General features: G+C 45.5%; 1 protein-coding gene across 2 annotated transcripts in view; it reads left to right on the top strand.

The window, feature by feature from the left end:
* Ptprg (protein tyrosine phosphatase receptor type G) overlaps positions 1-23,760 on the top strand; it is a 676,813-nt gene that overhangs the window by 543,699 nt on the left and 109,354 nt on the right. For both annotated transcript variants that reach the window (XM_041662359.1, XM_041662358.1), the window contains exon 8: positions 8,807-8,999. In XM_041662359.1, coding sequence (XP_041518293.1) covers positions 8,807-8,999 — 193 coding nt within the window. The remainder of the gene's footprint in view (positions 1-8,806; positions 9,000-23,760) is intronic.

Below are 23,760 nucleotides of genomic sequence, written 5' to 3'. Positions count from 1 at the left end.
CCGCCCTCTGGAGCTCGAGAACAAGGACACGCAAGGAGAAGAAGGATGTAGGCGTTTGCTTTGCCTTCTCTGGAAGGGATTGCATTACAGAGAAACAAAAAAGAAAGAAATGGGACTAGCTTTCTAATTTCTCATTACCAATTGCCTGCAGATAATGCTGCACCTTGTATCAGAACCTTCTCCCTACATCCCCGTCTCACTCCCAGGGGGAAAAGACAGCCTCCTTTCCCTGTGGCTGCACTGGCTCCTTGCTGGCCAGCTGCGTCACCCGACACACACACACACACACACACACCCCCGGAAAGCAAGTGTCTGTCAGTCCTCCGAGTGCTCTTGCTTCAGATCTTCCTGCTCTGCCACTGCCAGCATCCTTTCCGAAGCTAGCACAGAACACGCATTTCGGGGAAGCAGAGGCCAGTTTGGAAAAGCCAAATGGTTAGGGATTTTTCTGCCTCCATCAGAAAGAAATCAGCCCAAGTCTTTGAGAATCTGCTCAGCTATTTCTCCGAATCCCCTTTCTCTTTACTCTTCTCTCATCTCTGTGGGTACCTACAAGCAGTGAGCAGAATAAGCATGTTCTTCGTAAGATGTGGTGATCAGCCCAGGAGTTTCTTTATCTGGGGGATATGGGTTTCTTTAAAGGCTTGCAGAGCACACAGACAGATTCTTAAGCTGAGTCTTTTGTTCTCTCCTGTGAATCTACATAGGCCTTCTCCCCAGCTCTTAGCCAGTGAACTCAGCCTCTGGCATGTATGATAATATAGATCTAAATTTGGTGGTTTTTTTTTTTTTTTGATGGAACCTAGACATCTTGGTTGACCAGTAGTTGGTGTGGTTTATTTGACTCTACTATCCCTCCATTGTAAATACCAGACAAAAGTCATGGGGCTGGGACTATGACTCAGCAGTGAAAACACTCATGTACAAATGTTCAGATCCCTGGAAACCATAAAAATGCGGAGTGTGCATGGTGGCCTGCCTGTCACTGCCGACCTTGGAAGGCAGAAACAGGAGATCCCAGAGCTAGCTGGTTGTCAAAACTAGCTATCTGGGGGAGCTTGGAGTTTGATTGAGAGAGACTGCCCCAATGAATGAATAAGGTGGAAAGGGATGGAGAATGATTGACTCGTGACATCAGTCTCAGGCTTCCAAGTGCATGCACACACGGGGTAGCGGGATAAGAATAAGAGAGAAAATGAGAAATAAAGTGATGCCGTCTTGTCATCCAGTCGGAATAATGGCATTGCAAAATGATGGTCTAGGAGTAGGCCTCCGTCTTGGAGTCAGCTGCCTGTAGTCTCTCTCTACGCTTTCATGCATACATAGACTGTATGGTCAGTACTGTGCTCTCGTGATGAGTCCAGAAGATACTATTTTTGAGTTCACTGTGGCGGGACTCATTCCCTTCTGCAGAAGAGTCTCAGAAATGATGCTTCTTTGCCTATTGCCACCATCAGATCTGCTCCTCCTATGGGTTCAAATATGGCATTGCCTATAGTTTTCTCCAGTGTGACTTTTTTCATATTTGAATTTTATGTGCATGGGTATTTTGCCTACACATGTGTCCATGGGCTACATGGACAATGGTTCTGGTACACGAGGAAGCCTGCAGACAGCACTGAATCTTCTGAAACCAGAGTTAGAGACTAGAGTGAACCACAGTGTGGGCACTTGGAATTAAACCCGAATCTTCTGCAAGAACAACACAGGCTGTTAACCACTGAGCTCTCTCTCAGCCCTTCACAATAAGTGTGACTTTTGGGGGGACGTTCTCTAATATTTCATAAATCTGAATGTCTTAATTAGTCTGCTTTGGATGTTTGACCTTTTTCTCCCCCTATCAGTGAGACAGATTGGAAAGGACAGGCTTATGTGCACTGCCCCCTCCCAGGCAGCTGCGTGTCTGTCAGACTAATTAGACCATGTCTTTGCAGTTAAGCGCTTCTGCTTTGCGGGCTGATTGCCTTCAAGTGGAGAGTTCCTTTGCTGACTCTGTTCCTCAGATACCTTTCTCTACTGTGTGCCTCCGTTTTCCCGTCTGTGGAAACAGAAAGGAAGGTGGAATGCCTTGACTTGTGCCTGACAGGAGAGGAAGCAGCTTCCTGTCTTCCCATAACCAAAGGACAGCCCTGCCCCATTGACATAAAGCAAGCCATGTGTTTTGTCTAAACTCTATAGTGGACACATTGAAACATATAAATAAGAACAGAAAACTAATTTTAACAGCGTTTAACCCAGCATTCCGAACTCTTACTAAAGTGTGGCCTGGATAATAGAAGAACATGCGATAGACCCTGATGTCGCAGCAGTAGGGCCATGACAGCTGTGTGTCAGGTATCCAGCGCTGTCCTTTCCAAGACCATCTGACGTGCAGTTCGTGTGTAGACAGAGAAGTTCTAAGTGGCAGGGTGACGATGCCGTGATTGGTCCAACAGGGACTGCTTTCCTTGTTAATTTTCTGAAGGCAGTTTCTTCATGTAGAGGACCTATCTGTAATTGCCTTCCTGTAAGTGTCTGAGCCGCAGGAAGGACGCGGCCTTGCCTTTAGCTAGCAAGTCTCAGAGCATTTTTTTGCAGCTGTGGTTCTGAAGTGCACCCTGAGATGTTTAGGGTCATTGTCACTGTCCATTCTGTAATGGGGCGACAAAAAGGGCCCACCCTGCCATTCCTGAAAGTTAGAGTCAAAAACCAAAGCCTCTCCAGGACCGTAGATGAAACATTCCTAATGCTGTCCCCTCGGTTTAGTCTGAACTGCTTCGATATTCCCATCCCTTAAAGTACCACTTATCCCAGTGTTTAATGCCTCCTAATTCTATTACATTTTATTTTCACTATTCTCTCCCCTTCAGCCTCAGTGGTCGGCTGTCCACGTCCTGTGGACCAAGAACCCCGGGGGCACATGCAGGGCCTGAATAGATTTCAACTCTCCTTTGATTCAGACTGACAGATTAAAAACTAATTATTCTCTGGAATACTTTTATAATAAAAACTAAGTTGAAATGATTTATATACACTTCCAGCCAACACATTTGTGATTCAAGGTTAAAATTGTTCTTGTAACAGTCCTAGTTAAAACGCAATTACAGCTCCCCGAGCAGGGATAAAAGAAAGAAGTATTTTACACTCTCTTCAAAAGTTAAAAAGTCAATTTGATATTATAGAAATAAAAACTTTCATTTATTTTTACTAAATGATAAAGACTTCATTAGTTCCATTAAAGTTAAGATAAAGCCAAGTGTGTTCACCATCTCCTCCTGGAAATGGCTCAGGTGAATAGTGGTAACGGCTTAGGGATGTGGAAAGCATTTTCCTCTCGGCCGCCATTTTGTTCATGTCACCCTGCTGGCCCTGATCGGAAGTGGTTTCCTTTCAGAACACAAAAGAGGACAAATTGATGATACTGGATACTCTGCTTGAATTGGCCTTGAACTTAACTAGCAGAAATTGCTGGGGACAAACTCACCACATTGGGTCCTCACTGCTGGCTTCTCGTTCACTGAATCATACTGTGGGCCCATTCAGTGTGACATGGTGCTGTTGAGAAAAACTGAGTCACTCAGATATGGGTTTCCAGTCTTTAACCTTTGGTTTCTTTGAGTCTCATGGGCCAGTTTCCTAGCTGGAGTCAGTAACATGATTGCTAACAGTAACAATGGCCCCAGCCTCATGAGACCTCTCTGATGACAAAGTAACAAAGCACGTGCTACTTTGAGTATGGTGCCCGGATATACTCAAAGAGCTTTGTAAGTTTTAGTTGCTGGTGTCAGTGTTTGCCTTAGCTACTGTTCTGTTTCAGTGAAGAGACACCATGACTGAGCAACTCATAAAAAGACAGCATTGAATTAGAGGTTCCTTACAGTTTCGGAGACTTAGTCCGTGATCATGGTGGGGAGCATGGCATCAGGCAGGCAGGCATGGCACCAAAGCATTAGCTGAAGGCTTGCATCTTATCCAGAAGCCCGAGGCAGCGTGAAAGAGACCTTGAGACTGGCATGGACTTTTGAAACCTCAAAGTCCACCCCAAGTGATGTGACTTCTCTAACATGCCCACACCTCTTAATCCTTCCAAAACAGTCTTCCACTGGGAATCAAACATTCAAATATGAGCCTATGTGTCCATTCTTGTTCAAACCACCACAACAAAATAATAATATATTATTAATATTATCCTTTTAGGCTAAAAGTGCATTTTAAAACAATGTGTTCTAGTGTTTGTTGAACTGCCTGGTATAAAGTTTGATAAGTAATAAAGAGAATGAGAAAGTGGCAGATATGCCACGTTCTCATTTGTAATCAGAGAACACAGTCACCGTTAGCTACAGTCTTCATAAAATAAAATTAATTGTGGTGAGAACAGTATTTATTGAGTACTTCCTTGTATCAGGAACTATTTCAAACACTTTATATATAGCAACCCCTTAGAGCATGAGCAAAAGCACACAAGGTAAGTATCATTGTTATCCCTGATGTACTACAAAGTCTCAGGAGGACAGGATACATGGGGAGCCAGGAAGACAGCTCATTCTGAGAAATGCTTGAAAGCATGCGGACCTGAGTTTGGATCCCCCAGTAACCTCCACAGCCAGATAGAACAGCACACGCCTGTAATTCCAGACTGGGGAGGCAGAGATAGGGGATCGCTGAGTATTGGTGCCAGCCAGTCTAGCAGAATTGATGACCTCCAGGTTAGTGAGAGATTTGCCTTCTCAAAAAGTAAAGTGGAGGGCGCTCAAAGGACCTGCACATAGACATACAGGCATGTACATTTCAATATATACATAATACGTGCAAAAATAGGAGGAGGAAGTAAGGTGACCAAGACCGCACCTTTGTCCGTTGGGATCTGAAAATGAAAGTTTGGACTCAAGAATTAAGAGTCGGGGTTTTAAGGATGGAAAAGGAGGCACAGGGCAGATAATCAACAGCGGGAGATTGAGATGGTGCAACCAGAGCTGTAGCATGACAAAGTGTCCAGTTGTTTTCCTTAAGATCTTTTTAAATTTTATGTGGATGAATGATTTGCTTCCCTGGTGCTCATGGAGGGCAGGAGGAACTTGATTGTAGATAGTGTGAGCTTGCATATGGGTGCTGGGATCTAAGTTTGGGTCTTCATGAGTAACCAGTGAGGTAACTGCCAAGCTATCTCTCCAGAACCGCTGTGTACGATTTAAAAGGCTCATTGTGTCACTTCTAACCAGATATGAAAGATTCCATCACATACGTGCACTGACCAGAGAGGCATGTCTGTCTGGGTGGTCCTGTGACTCTGGTTTGCCTGGGAACTGTCACATCATACAGCTCCTCCTCTTCTGGTCTTTTGCCTTTCCCTGGACAATCCAAAATATAAGTGAAAGCCAGTTAATCCCAGCACTTAAGAGGCAGAGAGGCAGGTGGATCTCCGTGAGTTCGAGACCAGCCTGGTCTACAAGAGCTAATTCCAGGATAGGCTCCAAAGCTACTGAGAAACCCTGTCTCGAAAAACCAAAAATAAATAAATAAATAAATAAATAAATAAGAAATATACTTATATGTTACATACACACACACACACACACACACACATACACATATGTATGAAGGTCAGTGGAGTTCTGACCCAGGAGATTTACTTCTCTACTGGCAGAACAAAGCATGGAGACTTTGTCGCAGTCCAAGAATCAGGGAGGTTACTACTCCATCAACAACTGCGGCCATTATTACCAAAAGGATGGGCTACCGGCAATTTCCATTCCTTTTAGAGGAATGCCAGCATTTAGCAAATGCTGCCAACCTTCCTAAAGGCGTTTGCTAAGCCCACTGAGCCTGTCCTCCCACGTGAGCCCCTTTGTGTGGCTGTCAAGGGACGCTATGATCCAGTTGACAATATAATATCATGCGGGTCATCAGTTCACTCAAAACCGCCACATCCTTCCTTCCAAATCTGCCGGGTGAGTTGAGTTAATGACAAGGCAACCATCTTGAGCTTTTAAACCGCAGCGTGTCATTAAGCTGTAAGAGCAATTTAAAGGAAGGCACTTTTGTGTTTAATTCACAACCTGCCTCTTTTTACAGTTATGTGACTGATTCTTTCCCCCGAGGCTTCAGAAGTAAACTTTTCAGGAGTGAGTGCTAGCCGAGAAGGAAGTACATACCAGGCTCTTCTCTTTGGCTCTAATACCCCTCTGGCAAGACTGTCTCTTTGAGAAGACTTCCTATCTGACTTGGGTGTGGTAGCCCAGTCCGTGTTAATAACAAAGCAAAAACCAAACAAGCAACAAGCGAATTCCCACCCTGAATGTCCCTCCCCCTTTATTCAACTCATTTCGCTATGGCTTATTTAAGCCACTTTTATTTTGCCTTTCCTGGACCTGAAGAGCAGCTGGTCAGCGTTTTCTACAAGGGCCTTTCAATCAAAGTGTGCCTCCCTCACCTTTTCTCCAGGCTGAACAGTTCTTCCTATGGCCTTTCCCTTTGCCTCGCAGGATTTAAGTCTCCAACTTTCATTTATTTATTTATTTATTTATTTATTTATTTATTTATTTATTTAAGATTTCTGTCTCTTCCCCGCCACCACCTCCCATTTCCTTCACCCTCCCCCATTCAAGTCCCCCTCCCTCATCAGCCCAAAGAGCAATCAGGGTTCCCTGCCCTGAGGGAAGTCCAAGGACCACCCACCTCCATCCAGGTCTAGTAAGGTGAGCATCCAAACTGCCTAGGCTCCCACATGGAAATAGAAAACACTATCCTGAGTGAGGTAAGCCAGACCCAAAAAGAGGAACATGGGATGTACTCACTCATATTTGATTTCTAGCCATAAATAAAGGATATTGAGCCTATAATTAGTGATCCTAGAGAAGCTAAATAAGAAGGAGAACCCAAAGAAAAACATATAGGCATCCTCCTGAATATTAACCTTCATCAGGCGAGGAAAGTCTCCAACTTTTAATCATCTTGATTGGCCTTTACCTGGCCCTTCTCCAGCAGGTCCTTGTTAGTTCATTTCATAAAATTTTAGGAAGTCGTTTCCTCCGGGAAAATCAGAAACCTGTACATTCATATTCATTCTCTCTCTCTCTCTCTCTCTCTCTCTCTCTTTTTCTCTCCCTCTGTCATTTTGGTCATCCTGTCAAGCTAGTGGCATCACTGGGCTGGAGAACTTTTAGCCCCTTTGTTTGCATCTCAGTGGCATCACTGGGCTGGAGAACTTTTAGCCCCTTTGTTTGCATCTCAGTGGCATCAAGGGCACGTATCTTCACACCATCAACAGTCTAGGTGAAGGATTTCAGTAGAATCTAGGAGTCTCCCAAGAACTGCATCTCTTTCTCAAGCAAAGGAAGGAAGCCTCAAGTTATCGACAGTTGGTCATTTTCTGGGTCATTCTCTGAACTGTGTTAGGTCCAGCCTTGAAGATGACCCCCCCGACTCAGAAACTGCAAAAAATTCTGATAGTATTAATAATTTTCAAAGTTTTTACATACTAGTCTTGATGGCCAGCTATCTAGCTCCCCGAAGCCTGCTACAGCGTCTAGTCCTCTGCTTTTCTGCCCTTTCTTTAGTGACAAGATTGTCTTTGTGGCTGATGAGAGCCATTGTGACAGCCAGTCAGTGCTCCATCTTTGCACACAGAAGAATGACCTTTCTTAATGACGCAGTGCTGAGGGCTACAAGGAATCCATCTCGATAGTCAGGATATGATTGTGGGGTACTGAGGTTTTCTTTTTCTTTCTTGAAAAGTTTCATCAGTGTTCTTATATAAGATGTTTCTTCACAGTGATCATGACAGCAGCTGATCTTCTTTAAGCACCTATGTTGTTCCAGATGAGCCAGGTAGATTCCATCTTTTCGGGAACCTACATTGATAGGCATTTCACTGATAAGGCAGCTTGGGTTTTTAGAGAGCTTGTCTGTGACTTGCCAGCCATCTGGTAAATTTAGAACTGGGCAGTTGGACTTTCCCACACAGCACTGAGCATCTTCATGACTTGGAGGAATTTGATTTGGAGCACATGCACAAAGGCATTTGTGAGAATTAACTGACATACATACATACATACATACATACATACACACACACATATTGACTGACATACATACATACACACACACACATATTGACTGACATACATACATACACACACACACACACACACACACACACACACACACACACACATATTGGCTTTTTGAGACAGGGTTTCTCTGTAGTTTTGGAGCCTGTCCTGGAACTAGCTCTTGCCAACCAGGCCTGCCTCGAACTCATAGAGATCCACCTGCCTCTGCCTCCCCAGTGCTGGGATTAAAGGTGTGTGCTGCTATCACCCAGCTGTAACTGCTGTTTCTTAAAATGTTAGTGTGTACTTTGAATGTTATAAGTGGAGAAGTGTTTCGACCTCAGTCCTGTTGCTCAAACTCTTATCAGGTCAACACTGTTATGATTACCACTATTTCTGGAAGGAGAGTGGAGGCTCAGAGGGTCAGGGGAAGCCATGTGTGCAGGGCCTCTAGTTCATACCTAGGCAGTTTACCGCGAGGACTTTCCATAACTCTGCAGTCTTCCCCATAGTACTAAAGGTATTACTGGGACACTGCCGAAGGCACGTGTGGCTGAGAGCCCCATCCCACCCTCAGCTGAGAATGGTCTCCATTAGGGGTCAGGACAGAGATGCAGCCACTTGATATGGTTGCAGAAGGCTATCTACTACTGGGGTAGATCAGCTTTGGCCTGACCACTTGCCACTTCATGTTCTGATCGCCCCATAGATGCCCTTTGGATCACAGAGCTTTACTAATTGCATTTTTCTCTTCCTCTCTCTGGTTCTTTGTCCAGCTTGAGGCTTTTTATTCCATCTTCACCACGGAGCAGCAAGACCATGTCAAGTCAGTGGAGTATCTGAGAAACAACTTCCGGCCACAGCAGGACCTGAATGACCGAGTGGTGTCCAAGTCCGCCGTCCGAGATGCCTGGAACCATGACCTGTCTGACTTCCTGGACAACCCACTGGGGACAGAAGCCTCTAAAGGTAAATGTTGACTGAGTTCTCTAGCCTGAGGGAGGAAGGTTTCTCATCATAAATTATAAAGGAAATAAAGACATGGATTTAGATCCTCAGACGGAAAAGCCAGGCTTAGTACCATGCATCTGTAACTAACTCCGGGAGTGGATGCGGGATACAAAGACATGGAGAATGCACAGATCTCATTGACCAGTCACTGTTTCCAGTCAGTTGGTTCCAAGTTCAGAGAGAGACACTGTCTCAAAAAATAAGGTAGAGAAAAGTTGAGGGAGACACCTGTTGTCAACCTCTGCAAACACACACACACACACACACACACACACACACACACACAAGTTCAGAGTCAACCAAGAATTGGGACATGGTATTAAGATCATATGTTTCTCTGCAAAAAGAAATTTGTCTAGACAGTAAATAGAAATGGTGTGCGAATAATTTTGGTTAGTTTGTTTAAAATTGCCCCTCTCACTAGCAGGAATCGATCGGCCATCCTCTTGTTTATTTTATTTCCTACGTCCAAACTAATTAGTAATGTCTAAATGAAACTCTTCTTTAGCCAAACTCTTTCTTGCTTGTGTATTTTATTGTTGTTGGTTTGTTTGTTTTTTGAGGCAGGGTCCCAGGTAGCCCAGGCTGGCCTCTAGTTTGCTGTGGCCAGAGTTGACCTTGAACTCTTGACAGTCCTCCTTTTGCCTCCTGAGTTTATGCAGTGCTGGGTATGGAACCCAAGGATTTGTGCTGTTGGGTTGAAGCGCTCTACCACTGAGGCACAGCCTTGGCCCTGTCCTACCTACTAAGCATTTCTGTGTTGCATTCCTGCTCACTCCCATGTTACAGGAGTGTGACTCAGCTTTGACTGCTTCCCAGAAGCCACCAGCTTCTTAAACCAGTGACAAGTTGAGTTTCAGTATCTGCTCAGGATGTGGGCACTTGCTGGCATCTTCCTTACATTTCTGCTTTCTCGTATGAAATAAACATGAGTTCCTCCCCCAGAAACCCTTGTTCTTCCTTTATCCTTATTATTTTTAATAATTTTATAATTAGTTATTATTTTTATTATTGTAAAAATAATAATTAATTATTATTATTATTATTATAAATCACAATTGTGAGTTGCCTCTTCAGAAACATGTGGAAAACTCAGTCCAGTCAAAGTCCTAGTCCTGGAAGGGGTGGGAACAGAAATTTTTGCCTTGGTGTGATGATAGAGCTCTTTCCCAACCAAACACTCTAATCCTTTGGAGTTGTGTGTTTGGGTGGCACGGGACGAGCTCACGGGCTTTGCCAGCAAAAAGGCTGTGCTCTGTATGGCACCATAAGTGACCTGGGGAGTTTATTCCAGGAATGTCTCCACCCTCATGAAAAAAGCTTTTTGGGTCCAGAGGAATAAGATTATAGTCCATGATAACTGTACTTGGATAATAATAATAAGCCCGTTTTCCAAGCTCTTGAACCTGAAAAGGAGCTGAAAGGAAGACAGCAGGTAGGGGGAGTATAGGATGCAACATATGAAAGAGCATTTACCTAATGTCAGAGCAAGGCCCAGAGTTCTGTGCTAGCTCAGAAGGTCAGGGGTGGGAGCAGGAATGAGTCGGGATCTGACCTGTCTCTCTGTGGTTTGGCATAGAACACTGGTCTGGCCTGGCGTGCTCACGAAAGGCTTGGGATTCATGTCTAGCCCCTTTCCTATCAGTAGCAGGACAATTACGATGCTCACAAGACTATGAGATGCCTCAGGGTTGGGTTGGTATAAAAGAAATCCTCACTTGGGCTAACCTTTTAAACTTAGCTAAAAATAACTGAACTCGAAGGCCTTTTCCCAAGGAACTTGGTGAAAGGAGACTTCTTCGGGGTTCTCTCTCTGTGAGAAGTCTGTGCAGAGATTGTTCAAGGGATGTGAAATCTGGACCAAGAGGAACACACAGTCTGCTAGCTCGGGAATGCTGAGAATACTACAGTAGCAAAGCTGGGAACTAGACAGAATGGCTGAGTGAGTGACAGAGGAGCTGTGCAGAGAGACTGTGTGGCCTCTGCTGTCTATGAAAGTTAGAGGGGAGTGGTCTTCCTTCCTTCGAGTGTCAAAGTAGACAAGGCCCTCCACTGAAGGTGGTGGCCTAAGCCTAAAAATGGGGGATGTGGTCAGTCAATTCCTCATTCTCCAGAGCTTTCTGCAGATCATGTACATTGCTAGCTCTTCGTATGTGTAATTATGAAAAGGATGTCTGATATTTCTAGAGGGGTCATAATGAGAGAGGTCGGGGAGAAGAGAGAGAGCTTTGCAATGCTGGTTGGATTTTAGCACCATCTGAGTGTTTGATAACTGAACCTGTACAAAACACTGTCGTAGACGTGGGTCTGAGCCCATGGGGCACCTATGGAAGCTTGCAGGTTCTTATATTGTAAAACAAAGCACTGGATCATGCCACAGGGATAGTGGTGGATATGGGGACTGTTTATTAAGGAAGAAAAAGGCACTCCCTGGAATGGAAGTGGTCAAGAGAGAGGGAACAAGACTGAGACCCCAGAGGGTGTCCCCCATTGTCTTGATGCCTCGTATGGCATTTACATAGCATCCATCTGTCTTCCCCATCCCCCAGTGTGACTGTCTTTGCCCAGGGTCTGCTCTTTCCCATGTGACTCCAGTGGAGAGGGGTTTCTAGTGTTCCTGCCAGCTGACTTCTTTCATGAGTTAGTCTTGCTGTCTCTTTGTCCACTCCCTCCCCTCCTGCCACATACTGACGGTAGACAGATGAATAGAAGCTGGGTCTAAAAATGAAGTATGTGTATTATATGGCCGCATAACAGAGAAGCAAGAACTTAAGTCCTAGGTCTAGAACCTTCCTCACAGAGAAGAGAGGAGAGAGCACACTTCATCTTAGATACAAGGGGCTCTTCCATAGCTAGTGAGTTCCTGGGAGGAGATTTGTGACCACCCAGAAAGAGAACAGGAACCTGGGAAAGCCCCTCCCTGTACTTGCCATCCCACAGATGCCCTCAGTTTGAAGTCCAAGATGGCATATTTTGGCACAGTAGCCCTGACCTCACTGGAGGTCTCCAGTTGTGCACATCTGGAGAAACAGGCATGTAACATGAGCAGAGCTGGATGAAATTCCACAAACTGTGATGCCGAAAAACAATCTCACACCAGTTTAGAATTAGGATAATAAAAGGGTTATTTATTTAAGGGGAAAACTTTCAGATCACTGTCCTAAACAACAGTTTTCTGAACTCAAATAGAAACAGAGTCTAGCAGCCAGAACAGGAGCCGGAAGCAAGAGAGTGGGGTGCACAGTTCCAGCTGCTTTTTAAACTATAAGAGACCATGCCCAAGTGGGCTGGTATCTTAAAGGCTATTGGCTGAAGGAGCAGAATATGCTCCCACAGCAAAACTAAATACTCCTGAGCCGTAAGCATTCAGGTCAAGGCGCTGACATCCCCACCATCAAAGAACGGTCAGTCCCCTTGCCCTTCGAGATGTGGACTCCCGGGGTAACCACTGCCAGAGAATCGCATTGCCCTCCTGCGCTGGTGGAGTCAACTGACTAGCCTGCTTTAGTACCTTATTCCACACTGGTATTGAGAGCGTTACATGCAGTAGTGATTTGTTCATTCTGAGCATGATCCTCAGTGTGACTAGTCCAGAAAGTACTTGCTGTACGCATGATAACATGATCTATTTCTAAGTTTCCATGAGGATGAAAATGAGTTGGGCCTGCTTCTTGGTGACCATATAGACACTGTCTGTCGTTTAAATGCCAGGCCTCATCCTCTGCTGTTCAGTTTTGCTAAGACTTTGTCCGTTTCTTAAAGTCGCTGTATTCACCTTTTGCTCTTCTGCCCAGAGTGGGAAGGAGTCCCATTTGTTTGATGATTTCACTTTGAGCTGCTAGAGATTAAATCCAGAGCCCCATGCATGCTACGCAAGTGCTCAGCTACTGAGCCACACCCAGCACTCCAATTTTTTTTTTCCTCCAAACTTTTATAAATAATCTGGGCCAGTTTTACATGTTCATCCCACTGCTGTAAATGGACAGTTTGATCAGTGCAGCCAAGCTTTAGGGCGTTTTCTTCGCCATGGATACTCACTCATACTCAACTTCTCTTCCTGTCTTCAACTTAGGCAACTCTAATCTCTTTCTCTCTTTCCTGTGGTGTTAGGATGAGGATTTATTCCTGTTCTGCTCCAGGTATCTGTTGATCGTTCCTTTTTATTGCTGAGTTGATCCTCTATACTTTTTTTTGCTTGATAACATATTCTCTCTGTGTGTATGTGCACACATGTGCTCATTTCTACTTGCTTGCATGTGTACCTCGTCTCTGCAGGTAGCCATATGGCCCAAAAGAAGGAATCAGTTCCCCTAGAACTAGAGTTCGCAGTTGGTGGTCGTGAGCCACCATGTGGCTGCTGGGAATTGAACCTGGGCCCTTTGCAAGAGCAACCAGTGTCCTTAACCACTGATCATCTCTCCCGCCCCTCTGTTTTTAATAACAGCTTCATTGAGATTTAATTGATGTGCCATAAGGTTTATCATCGTTAAGTGTCTACTTCAGTGGCTTTAGTGTGACTAGCAAGTTGTATAGCCACCTCTACTGTCTGTTTCTAGAACACTTTCATCGTTCTGCGAAACAGCAACATCCCCTTTAGCTACTATTCTTATTGCCCTTTCCATGATTTCCGCACCCACCCTTCCTCTCCCCCTGGCAACCACAGATTTCCTTTCTGTCCGTCTCGGTTGGCCAGTTCTGGACATTTCTACCAGTAGGTCACAGAGCGTCTCCGGCTTCTCTCACTTCACGTACGATGTGTGGGAGCAGGAATCGGGAGCGAGCAAGGCGATGTGGTCAGATAACGTAGCACTGCGTAGCCATGTTACAGTTTGTGTACTAGTGTATTGCTTGCTGGATATTTGGAGCTTCCCATTTCTCAGTTCTCGAGGGATTAGGGATGTTGTTACCCTCACATCTGCATTGAAGTCTTTGTGTTGGCATCTGTTTTCAGTTCCTTTAGATAGAGTCAGGCGTAGAGTATCCCATTGACACCAAATCTCTAGGTGTGAGGTTGGGAGGACCGCCCTTGCATTTCCACAGTGGCAACACCCATTTGCATTTATTGATAGGGTGTGGAGTGAGTGCGGCGTCTTCACATCCTTGCCAACTCTTGCTATTGTGCATCTTTTGCCTTTGGCCACATTAATGGAGCTAAAGTATTTTCTTTTGGATTTTGTTTTCAGTTCCTTAATGACTAAAGATAGCTATGTTTTATTTTTACATGTACATGCCAGGGCATTCTACCCAGCAAGTGCTGTATGCACTGGCCTCACAGGCAGAAGCCTCATACAGATGCTCACAGTCATCGGACAGCTCCAGGAGCTGATGTGGTTGGTCTTAGGGGTACCAGGCAAGATGGAATGCAAAAGAAGAGTCTTTTTCCTTTCACTGTTTATCTGTGAAATCTAGGTCCCCCGAGAGTAGTGTGGTGTGCTGAGATCTGCTTGTGTTCACGGAGGACAAAGTTCCTCTGGCTGGCATTCTCTAGCCGCTCACTGTCAGGAGCTGTAGGTCCTCAAGGAAGAGATGATGTTTTATGCATTTGTTGCGATGTTGTGACAGAAAAAGAAAAATTAATTACCTAAGTCAAGAGTCATCCTTAAACTACTTTGGCTGCTTGTCTGGTAGTGAATACTCTTGGCTCTGTGGGCCATCTGACTCCTGTTGCCACTATTCAAGTCTGCCATTCAGTCATGAAAGGAGCCAAGGCCAATATATACATGAGTGGGCATGTATGACCCTACCTTCTCGTGACCCTGCCTTCCCGTGAACCTACCTTCCCGTGACCCTACCTTCCCGTGACCCTACCTTCCCGTGACTCTACCTTCCCATGACACTACCTTCCCGTGACACTACCTTCCTGTGACCCTACCTTCCCGTGACACTACCTTCCCGTGACCCTGCCTTCCCATGACCCTGCCTCCCCGTGACACTACCTTCTCTTGACCCTGCCTTCCCATGACACTGCCTCCCCGTGACCCTACCTCCCCGTGACCCTACCTTCCCGTGACACTACCTTCCCATGACCCTACCTTCCCGTGACCCTGCCTTCCCGTGACACTACCTTCTCGTGACCCTGCCTTCCCGTGACACTGCCTCCCTGTGACTCTACCTTCCAGTGACACTATCTTCCCGTGACACTGCCTTCCCGTGACACTGCCTTCCCGTGACACTTTATTGAGCACACATGAGCCAAGGACAGAATTGTCCTGGGAACATAGTTTTGGCCCGTGCTCTAGGGAACATGTAAAATAAGATGGAGAAAGCATCTGTTTTTTAAATATTGAATATCTAAACAGTGGTGTGATTAATATATATAGCTTAATGGTAGAGCATGTGCAGAAAATACACAAGACATGGGTATGCATATTCCATCCCGTCACCTCCCACCAATGGTGGTAGTAGTAACCATGAACTGTTTGGTTTTTACATTCTGCTTAGAGATTTATGAAGCTGGTTGTCCGCTACTCACTATTTCAACTTGGGGCCTGGCCATCTTCCCATCAGAGGTATAGAACCTCCGTTGAATGTATGTAGCTCCTCCTTATCCCTGGTCCCATGGCTGTGATCTTTCACGAGAACAGTGCTGGTTGGGTGCCAAGGCAAAGCACCTCTTCTCTGCCTCTGTCATTGCCCTGTCCACATACTGGTTGCAACTGCAGGGAGGCAACAGAATGCCGCCTGTTATTGCCCCAGCACAAGAAGTGTGGTCATGCAGGGCATCAAAGAAAGGGGGAGGAATGGTTGTCCTAATCCCACACTGTTGCCTAAGGAAGACATAATGGATGTTATCCATAGGAAATGTAAAGCCTTGGGTCCAGAAAATGGAAACAATGTTTAGGCTCAGTGGGTTGTTCAAGGGCCATCCAATTTGCTACTCTGCCCTTTGTCAGTAAATGACTTGGACAGACTTTAGGATTTAATGGACTGTCATCTCAGTTATTCCTCAGCCCGCCCAGGGCACGTGGAAGAATATCCTGTGATTAAATGCTGAATGCTGTCTATTGTGAAGAAGTTCGGAATGGCGGTTGAAGAAAAATAACTTTGCTTCCAACAACAGAAAACATACTTTTTTACTAATTTAACAAAACCTGTTCAACCCACAGTGGAATCAAAGCCACTTGATCTGATGGTTTAATTAAAGTGACACGGTATAACGTAATAAAAGCAGAGGCAATAGAGAGGACACTGGCTCTCTGCGTGCCATAAGTGTCGCAAATTCGTCCCTCGGTTTGTAGGAAGTGGGTTGTTGTTCTGCTGGGATGTCTTTTTCAACTTCAACCTCAGTGTCAAAGATTGCTTCCTGTTTGGCTTAAAAGTGGTTTTAAAAGACATAGCCATAAGTAACAAGCTGATTTTCAACCAGAATACGCTGGGACAGAACATCCCATTTCCCACCAAAATGAGCAAACAAAGATAGAACCCCATGATTGCTGTGGAGAATGTGTGACATTGAAATGTTGGTTTTGTGCTATTTTTGGAGAAAATATTAATGTTATTCTATTTTCAGTTCAATCATCTCCATACACCACATTAATGAGCTACAATTACTTTATCTTATTAAAGGGGACGTCTGATAGGAGGGTTCATTCCTTTGTAGGCAGCAGCTCCTCCCAGAAACCCTTCTACAAAGTTACCTTATCGCTTCCAAAAACTCTCAGGACAGGTACATGCTGAAGCAAAGCATACGTTTCAGGCAGCTTCACAGAGGGCTGGTATTTAACTGCCCTCTTCCAAAAAGAACTTGGCTTTGCTATTGGTTTTCGCCTGGCAGTGGCTAAGTAGCAAGATACAGGGCTGATTGGAAACTTAGAACACCGTAACATCAAACATTTTTAAATGTCCAACATCTCGGGACATCTCTCATTGTATGTAATCATATGTTTGTGTAGATTGCCTGTTGTAATAGGAGCTGCGAGGCTGCATCCCCAGCACCCCGGCCGCCTACTAGCTTATGCCCCAAAATAATTACACGGACACTGTATTCTTTTAAACACTGCTTGGCCCATTAGCTCTAGCCCTTACTGGCTAATTCTGATATCCCGATCAACCCATCTCTAATAAACTGTGTAACACCGGTCTTACCAGGAAGGATTCAGCATGTCTGACCTGGCGGCTTGCTCCATTGTGTCTGCTTCAGAGAGCAGAGCTATTGCGTCTGCCCGGGAGAGGGGAGCATGGTGTCTCTGAGCTCACTTCCTCTTCCTCCCAGCATTCTGTTCTGTTTACTCCTCCCACCTATGTTTTAACCTATCAGGGCCAAGCAGTTTCTTTATTGCTTAACCAATGAAATTAACAGATTGATATATGACACTCCCACATTAGATTGCCTTTTATTTTCTTTTTGCTTGACATGATGTTAGTGTTGTCTTCCTGCTATATTGTCTGTTTCCTGTTGCAATAGCACAATACCTGAGAGTGAGTAATTTGTTTAAAATCAACAACAACAAGGCTTATTTGGGATCTGCCCGGCTTCTGGTGAGGGACTCGGGAAATACCTATGTGGGCAGCAAAGTAAGAGGGTATGCTGAGAAGAGAGGGGACAAAGAACTGGTCTGTCCCTTAAGACCTCATCACCACTATACCACCGCCTGGTTCATTGAGGACCAGGGCTCAACATGGGTTTTGGCAGAGACGAGCCATATTCCCAACCGCAGCTGACATTGTCTGTTTCACTCGCTGTTTGCAACCAATAGATTTACCTCCGTGTGTAGCTCCAGCTGCCTTTGAAAAGATTACCAAGAAGAGTATCTGTGCCCAGGAAGAGCTTGGTAGTGCCAGGTGCTGTGCTGGCCTCTTGGCACTCATATTTGCTGTATTTAATTTTTCAGGATGCCTGCAGCCAGGACTTAGCACACACTTGTTGAGTATCCATGGTGAACATCTAGGCATTAGAACTAAAGGCTGGGAATATGGGTCTGTGGGTAAAGGGCTTTCTTTGCCACCATGAAGACCTGGGTTCCAATCCCCGGCACCTGCCTAAAAGTCAGCCGCTGTAGCACCTGTCCATAATCATTGTCCTGGGAAGTAGACACATGGGACCCCTGAAGCTCAGCTCACCAAACGTGGTGAGCTCCAGGTGCAGTGAGAGACCTTGTTTCCAAATCCCAGGGGATGGACAAAGCTAACCAGATGTTGGCCTCTGTGTATACACATTCCCCAAGCCCCCCCACCACCACTGCAGCGCACACACACCCACATCTCACTCACACACACACACACACACACACACACACACCACCCCTACCTGCTTGCTTACAGGTAGACAAACACACATGGTCACAGTGTACGTTGTGAATTGAAGATGCAACGAGACAAACACAGAGCGGAGGCCATCATGCCCAAGTGTTACTGGTTTCACGGGAAATCAGATCATGAACCAAGAGTGGGGGAGGCAGTGGGAAAGAGGTTTCCTGGAGCAGGGCAGAACATCATTCTTTACGTGCTTGTTGTTATCTGTTCTGCCAAGTTATCTTGAGTGTTCCACATATAGACTACCAAGTCCCTGATTGTGGGATTGGCCACTAGGAGAATAGGGAGGGAATCCTGAAGAGGTCTAGAGGGGAAAGTCATTTGCAAAGGCCCTTGGGTATAGGGGGCATCATGGAAGGGTGAGCAAAGAGGAATCAAGATTAGACAGGGCAGGGGAGATGGGCCTTTGTCAAGTCAGGAAAGTCGGTAGGGCGTGGTTATAGCAATGTCAGAGCCCAGGTCCCATGATAGGAACAGGGGTGTGAGCCTCTTGCTTTGGCTCTCAAAATGAAGAGAACATCTGCAGAGTACTTGAAATAGAGTTCACAAGACCAGCAGAAGGCTCCGTAGAATTTTCTAGGTCAGGTGAAGTTATCCGGAGTTACAGTATCTAGATAGGGATGGGAGTCTCTCATAGGAGATTGACTTGACCATTTTTTTGTTTTGTTTTGTTTGTTTTTTTGGTTTTTTGAGACAGGGTTTCTCGTAGCTTTGGTGCCTGTTCGGGAACTAGCTCTTGTAGACCAGGCTGGCCTCGAACTCCCAGAGATCCGCCTGCCTCTGCCTCCCAAGTGCTGGGATTAAAGGCATGCGCCACTACTGCCCGGCTTGACTTGACCATTTGGATAGAGGCTGAGTTGGGCTAGCGTCATAGCAGCTCTTTTAGAGTAGGGAGTCTTGAGGACTGCTGAGAAGTCAAGAACAATGGCACTGGGTTTTTTTTTTTAAATATTTATTTATTTATTATGTATACAGTATTGTCAGTATTCTGTTTGCATGTGTGCCTGCAGGCCAGAAGAGGGCACCAGATCTCCTTACGGATGGTTGTGAGCCACCATGTGGTTGCTGGGAATTGAACTCAGGACCTTTGGAAGAGCAGTCAGTGCTCTTAACCTCTGAGCCATCTCTCCAGCCCCCTGGCACTGGGTTTTGATCCACTGCACGTACTGGCTTTGTGGGAGCCTAGGCTGTTTGGATGTTCACCTTACTAGACCTGGAAGAAGGTGGGAGGTCCTTGGACTCCCCACAGGGCAGGGAACCTGGTCTGCTCTTCGGGCTGATGAGAGAGAGGGAGTTGATTGGGGGAGGGGGAGGGAAATGGGAGGCGGTGGCGGGGAAGAGACAGAAATCTTTAATAAATAAATAAATAATAATAAAAAAAAGAGTAGGGAGTCTTAGCCAGGCGTTGGTGGTACATGCCTTTAATCCCAGCACTCCAGAGCCAGAGGCGGGCAGATCTCTGTGAATTTATGGCCAAGTTCGTCTACAACAGCTAGTTCTAGGGCAGCTAAAGTTCTTACACAGGGAAACCCTGTCTTGAAAAAACAAAAATAAAATAAAATGAAAAATAAATAAAGGAGTAGGGAATATTAACAACTAGAATCAGTGCCTTATATAAACATAAGTTCACAGCCAGGAGGTGTTCAGACAAAGCAGGGACCCAGGAGATTAAGATCTTTTGTCCAATTGCAGCATTGTAGTAATCAAGATTCTTAGAGAGACGGGAACCAATAGAATGGATAGACAGATGATGGATGGATGAATAGATAGATGAAAGATGAATGGATAGGTAGGTTGGTAGATAGGGATATATGAGAGATGATAGATAGGTTGGTAGATAGATGATGGATGGATAAGAGATGATAGATAGATAGATAGATAGATAGATAGATAGATAGATAGATGGGTGGGTGGAGATAGATGATGGATGGATAAGAGATGATAAATAGATAGATAGAGAAAAGGCTTGTATAAACCAGCTAACACAATATGAGTGAAATAGCCCAACAGCAGCTCTCCATCGAGAGGCTGGCACAGTTGCTTAGTTTTGTCAATTCAGCAGTTCCAATCTGGTGCCAAAGGCCTAGGGTAGTGGTTCTCAACCTGTGGGTCGTAACCCATAGGAGTTACATATCAGATAGCCTGCATTTCAGGTATTTACATTAAAATTCATAACAGTGGCAAAACTCCAGTTATGAATTAGCAACAGAATAATTTTATGGTTGGGGGTCACCACATGAGGAACTGTATTAAAGGGTCATAGCATCAGGATGGCTGGAAATCATTGGCCTAGAATGTTCCTAGAGAGCCACTGATCCTCATTTCATATTGAAAACTCAGAAAAGCTTGTCCAAAATACCAGCAAAGGAAGCACCAGCACCACCACTAACTAACTCAGCAGTGAGGAAAGAGGACAAGGAAATAAAGAACAAATATCCTTATCGTGTCCTTTTTTATCTGGGCCACTACCAGAAACAGTGGGTGTTCTCTGTTTCAGTGTTTTCTGTACTCCAGGGCTTTCCCTCTAAATTGCTCAAGATTGCATTCGCTATCCTGATGGCTGACCCCATGACCCAGGACCTTTATATGGAACACAAAAATGTACACGTTTCAGGAGGGTCTTCCTGTATCACTTGAGGTAGTCAAGGTAACCCTATACAGACATGCCCACGGGCCAGCTTGATGTAAACATTTCCCTGCTCCAGTGACTCTGAGTTGTAGCAATATGCTAATTAAACCAACCACCATGAAGCGTGTCTGTTGTCGGGGTTTCTGTCCTGACTGGTTCCCGCAGTCGTTAAGTCCCAAAGAAATCACACAGAGGTCTACATTAGTTATAAACTGGTTGACCCATTAGCTCAGGCTTCTTATTAACTTTTATAACATATATTAGCCCATTATTCTTGTCTGTGTTAGCCATGTGGCTCGGTTCCTTATTCAACGAAGCAGTCACATCTTGCTTCTTCTGTGGCTGGGTCAAGACTACAGACCAAGCTTTCTTCTTCCCAGAATTCTCCTGTTCTTGTCACCCTTCCTCTACTTCCTGCCTGGTGGTCCCACCTACACTTTCTGCCTGTCTACTGGCCAATCAGCATTTATTTAAAATATAACTGACAGGATAAAGACCATTGTCCTACAGCACATGTCATCATCATTATCATTGTGCGCTTAATGGTTCCTGCTTGCCAGCTTGCTTTGGATACTCCTTGTACAAGCTACTGAGGTCCTGGTCCTGGGGTCAACCCCTAGGAAGCCAGCATACCACTCCATCTGGAGCTTCTAAGGAGAAAGCCTTGTACGTATTTAAATTAGTGGCACCTCACCCAGTACCCAGTGCTGTAGCAGATGCACTGGCTGATGGGACAGCCTAGGGCAGTGTGCAGCAGGCCAGGCTCAGGTCTTAAGAGCGATGAACTTATCCTTGGATGGGGTCATCAGACTCCTTGTCTGGCAGGCTGTAGGATGGATAATATACAGTCTGAGTCATGGGTCATGGAACGTTATCCGCAAACAATTGTGCTTTCCGGTCTGTAGGTGAGCAGAGAGTTCTGTGTACATCTGGGGCAACCTTTTATCTGTGACATGGTCATTGGCGCTCACATTTCAGCAAAAGGGGTTGTGCTCCTTGAAAGAAGTGTGAAGCCAGGCTGTGTGCAACTGTCGAAACCTTTATGGAAAGGTTGGGGTTTCTGTGTGTGATGGTTAGTGTCAGCTTGACAGAATATATATCAGCTAGGAGCTGGGCCTCTGGGCATGCCGTAGAGAGCCATCTTCATTACGATAACTGATGTGGGAAGACCCATCTTAATTGAGGACAAGACCATTCTCTGGATTGAGGCTGAAGAGGCTTAGTCTGAAGAAAAAGGTTTAAGTGAGCTGAATACATGCACTCATCGCCCTGTGTCCTGACCATGGGTGTGACATCACTTAAGTGCTTCAAGCTCCAGCTGCCTTGGCTTCCCAGCCATGATGGATTGTACCTTAAACTGTGGGCTAAAATAAGTCCTGTCACCCTTAAATTACCTTTATCAGAGTGTCTTATCACAGCAACAGGAAGAGAAACGTAGACATTGTGATCTATAAATCCTGTCCCCTCCTCAGACCTGTCTTGCCTGTCACTTCCTTTGGCGTCAATTCTCTGGCGTGCTCCGCCCCAGCAGCCAGCTCCTTCTGCCTCAGGACACTTGACCTCCCTCTGCACCTGATTGATTCGTCTCAACCTTCACAACTCTGCCTAAGGTGCACTTCAGGGGAAGTCTCTTGGCTGCTTTGGTTTGGTCATTCGGGAGTACACACATACTTAATGCATACTTAATCCCTCATAGCACCTAGCACTACTGACGTTTGTTTTTAGAATATCTTGTTCTTCTGCTACCCTGCAAGTACCATGATGTGGTAAGACTCTGTCTCTTGGGGAGGTGGCACGGTGAATGCTGACCATGCTGATTCTTCTGTAAATATGGGGATGAATAGATGGATGGATGGATGGATTGATCAATCAATCGATGGATAGGTGGATGGATGGATAAATGAATGGATGGATGGGTATGTGGATGGGTGGATGGGTGGGTGGATTGATGGATGGATGGATGGATGGATGGATGGATGGATGGATAGGTGGATGGATGAATGGATGGATGGATAGGTGGATGGGTGGATGGGTGGATAGATGGATGGGTAAGTGAATGGGTAGGTAGGTGGGTGGGTAAGTGGATGGATGGATCAATGGATAGGTAGATGGATGGGTGGATGGATAGGTGGGTGGGTGGATAAGTGGATGGATGGGTAGGTGGATGGATGGACCTTGCTATAGTGCTGTCCCAGTCAGAACATTTGCTGTTTATCCATGCTAGGTTCTCTTATAGCAGAAGCATATTCAGACATTTAGAGCATGTATCTGTATCGCTCCCAGAACCCGCAGCCTGAGAAGCTTCTTCTACCATAGACATAATCCTCGCGAATTTGAGTGTTCATTTCAAAGCGACGGTGAGGGCTTGCCTTGCTGTCTCAGAGATCAGCCTTGCAGCACAGAGAGGAAGTGCTTGTTCCCAGGCACCACTACTGTCTGTGCTTGGGAGTATTGAGCCAGTTCCGGTAGCAGGTGCCAGGGGCTGTCAGTCGTTTTCACACTTTATAAATATTACCTAATTACTTAATCCTCTCTGTCTCCAGGCAGGTAGGCAGAACTGGAGCTTCGAGGCCAACTTAGCAACCCTCCTACAGCTTCTTCTTTCTTTCGCTCGCCAGATAAACCTGCTCTGACATTGGCTTAGTCATGTGGACACTGTGGTGCTTTTGAACAACTATGTGGAAATTAATAAAGGCCAACAGTGTCCTTCCTCCCAGAGCAACGGACTTCCTCTTTCCGGTTAGCTAGCAGTTGCTGCTCGCGAAGCATGGGGCTCCCGGATTGCAGGCATCTTTCAGGGTTTGCAGAGGAACATAGCTGGGAGACTTAATGTATCTC

This window comes from Microtus oregoni, unplaced genomic scaffold (genome assembly GCF_018167655.1).
Source record: "Microtus oregoni isolate MIOR12 unplaced genomic scaffold, Mior012 000013F_ref0000133, whole genome shotgun sequence".
NCBI lineage: Eukaryota > Metazoa > Chordata > Mammalia > Rodentia > Cricetidae > Microtus > Microtus oregoni.
This window is presented reverse-complemented; position numbering and strand designations above follow the sequence as displayed.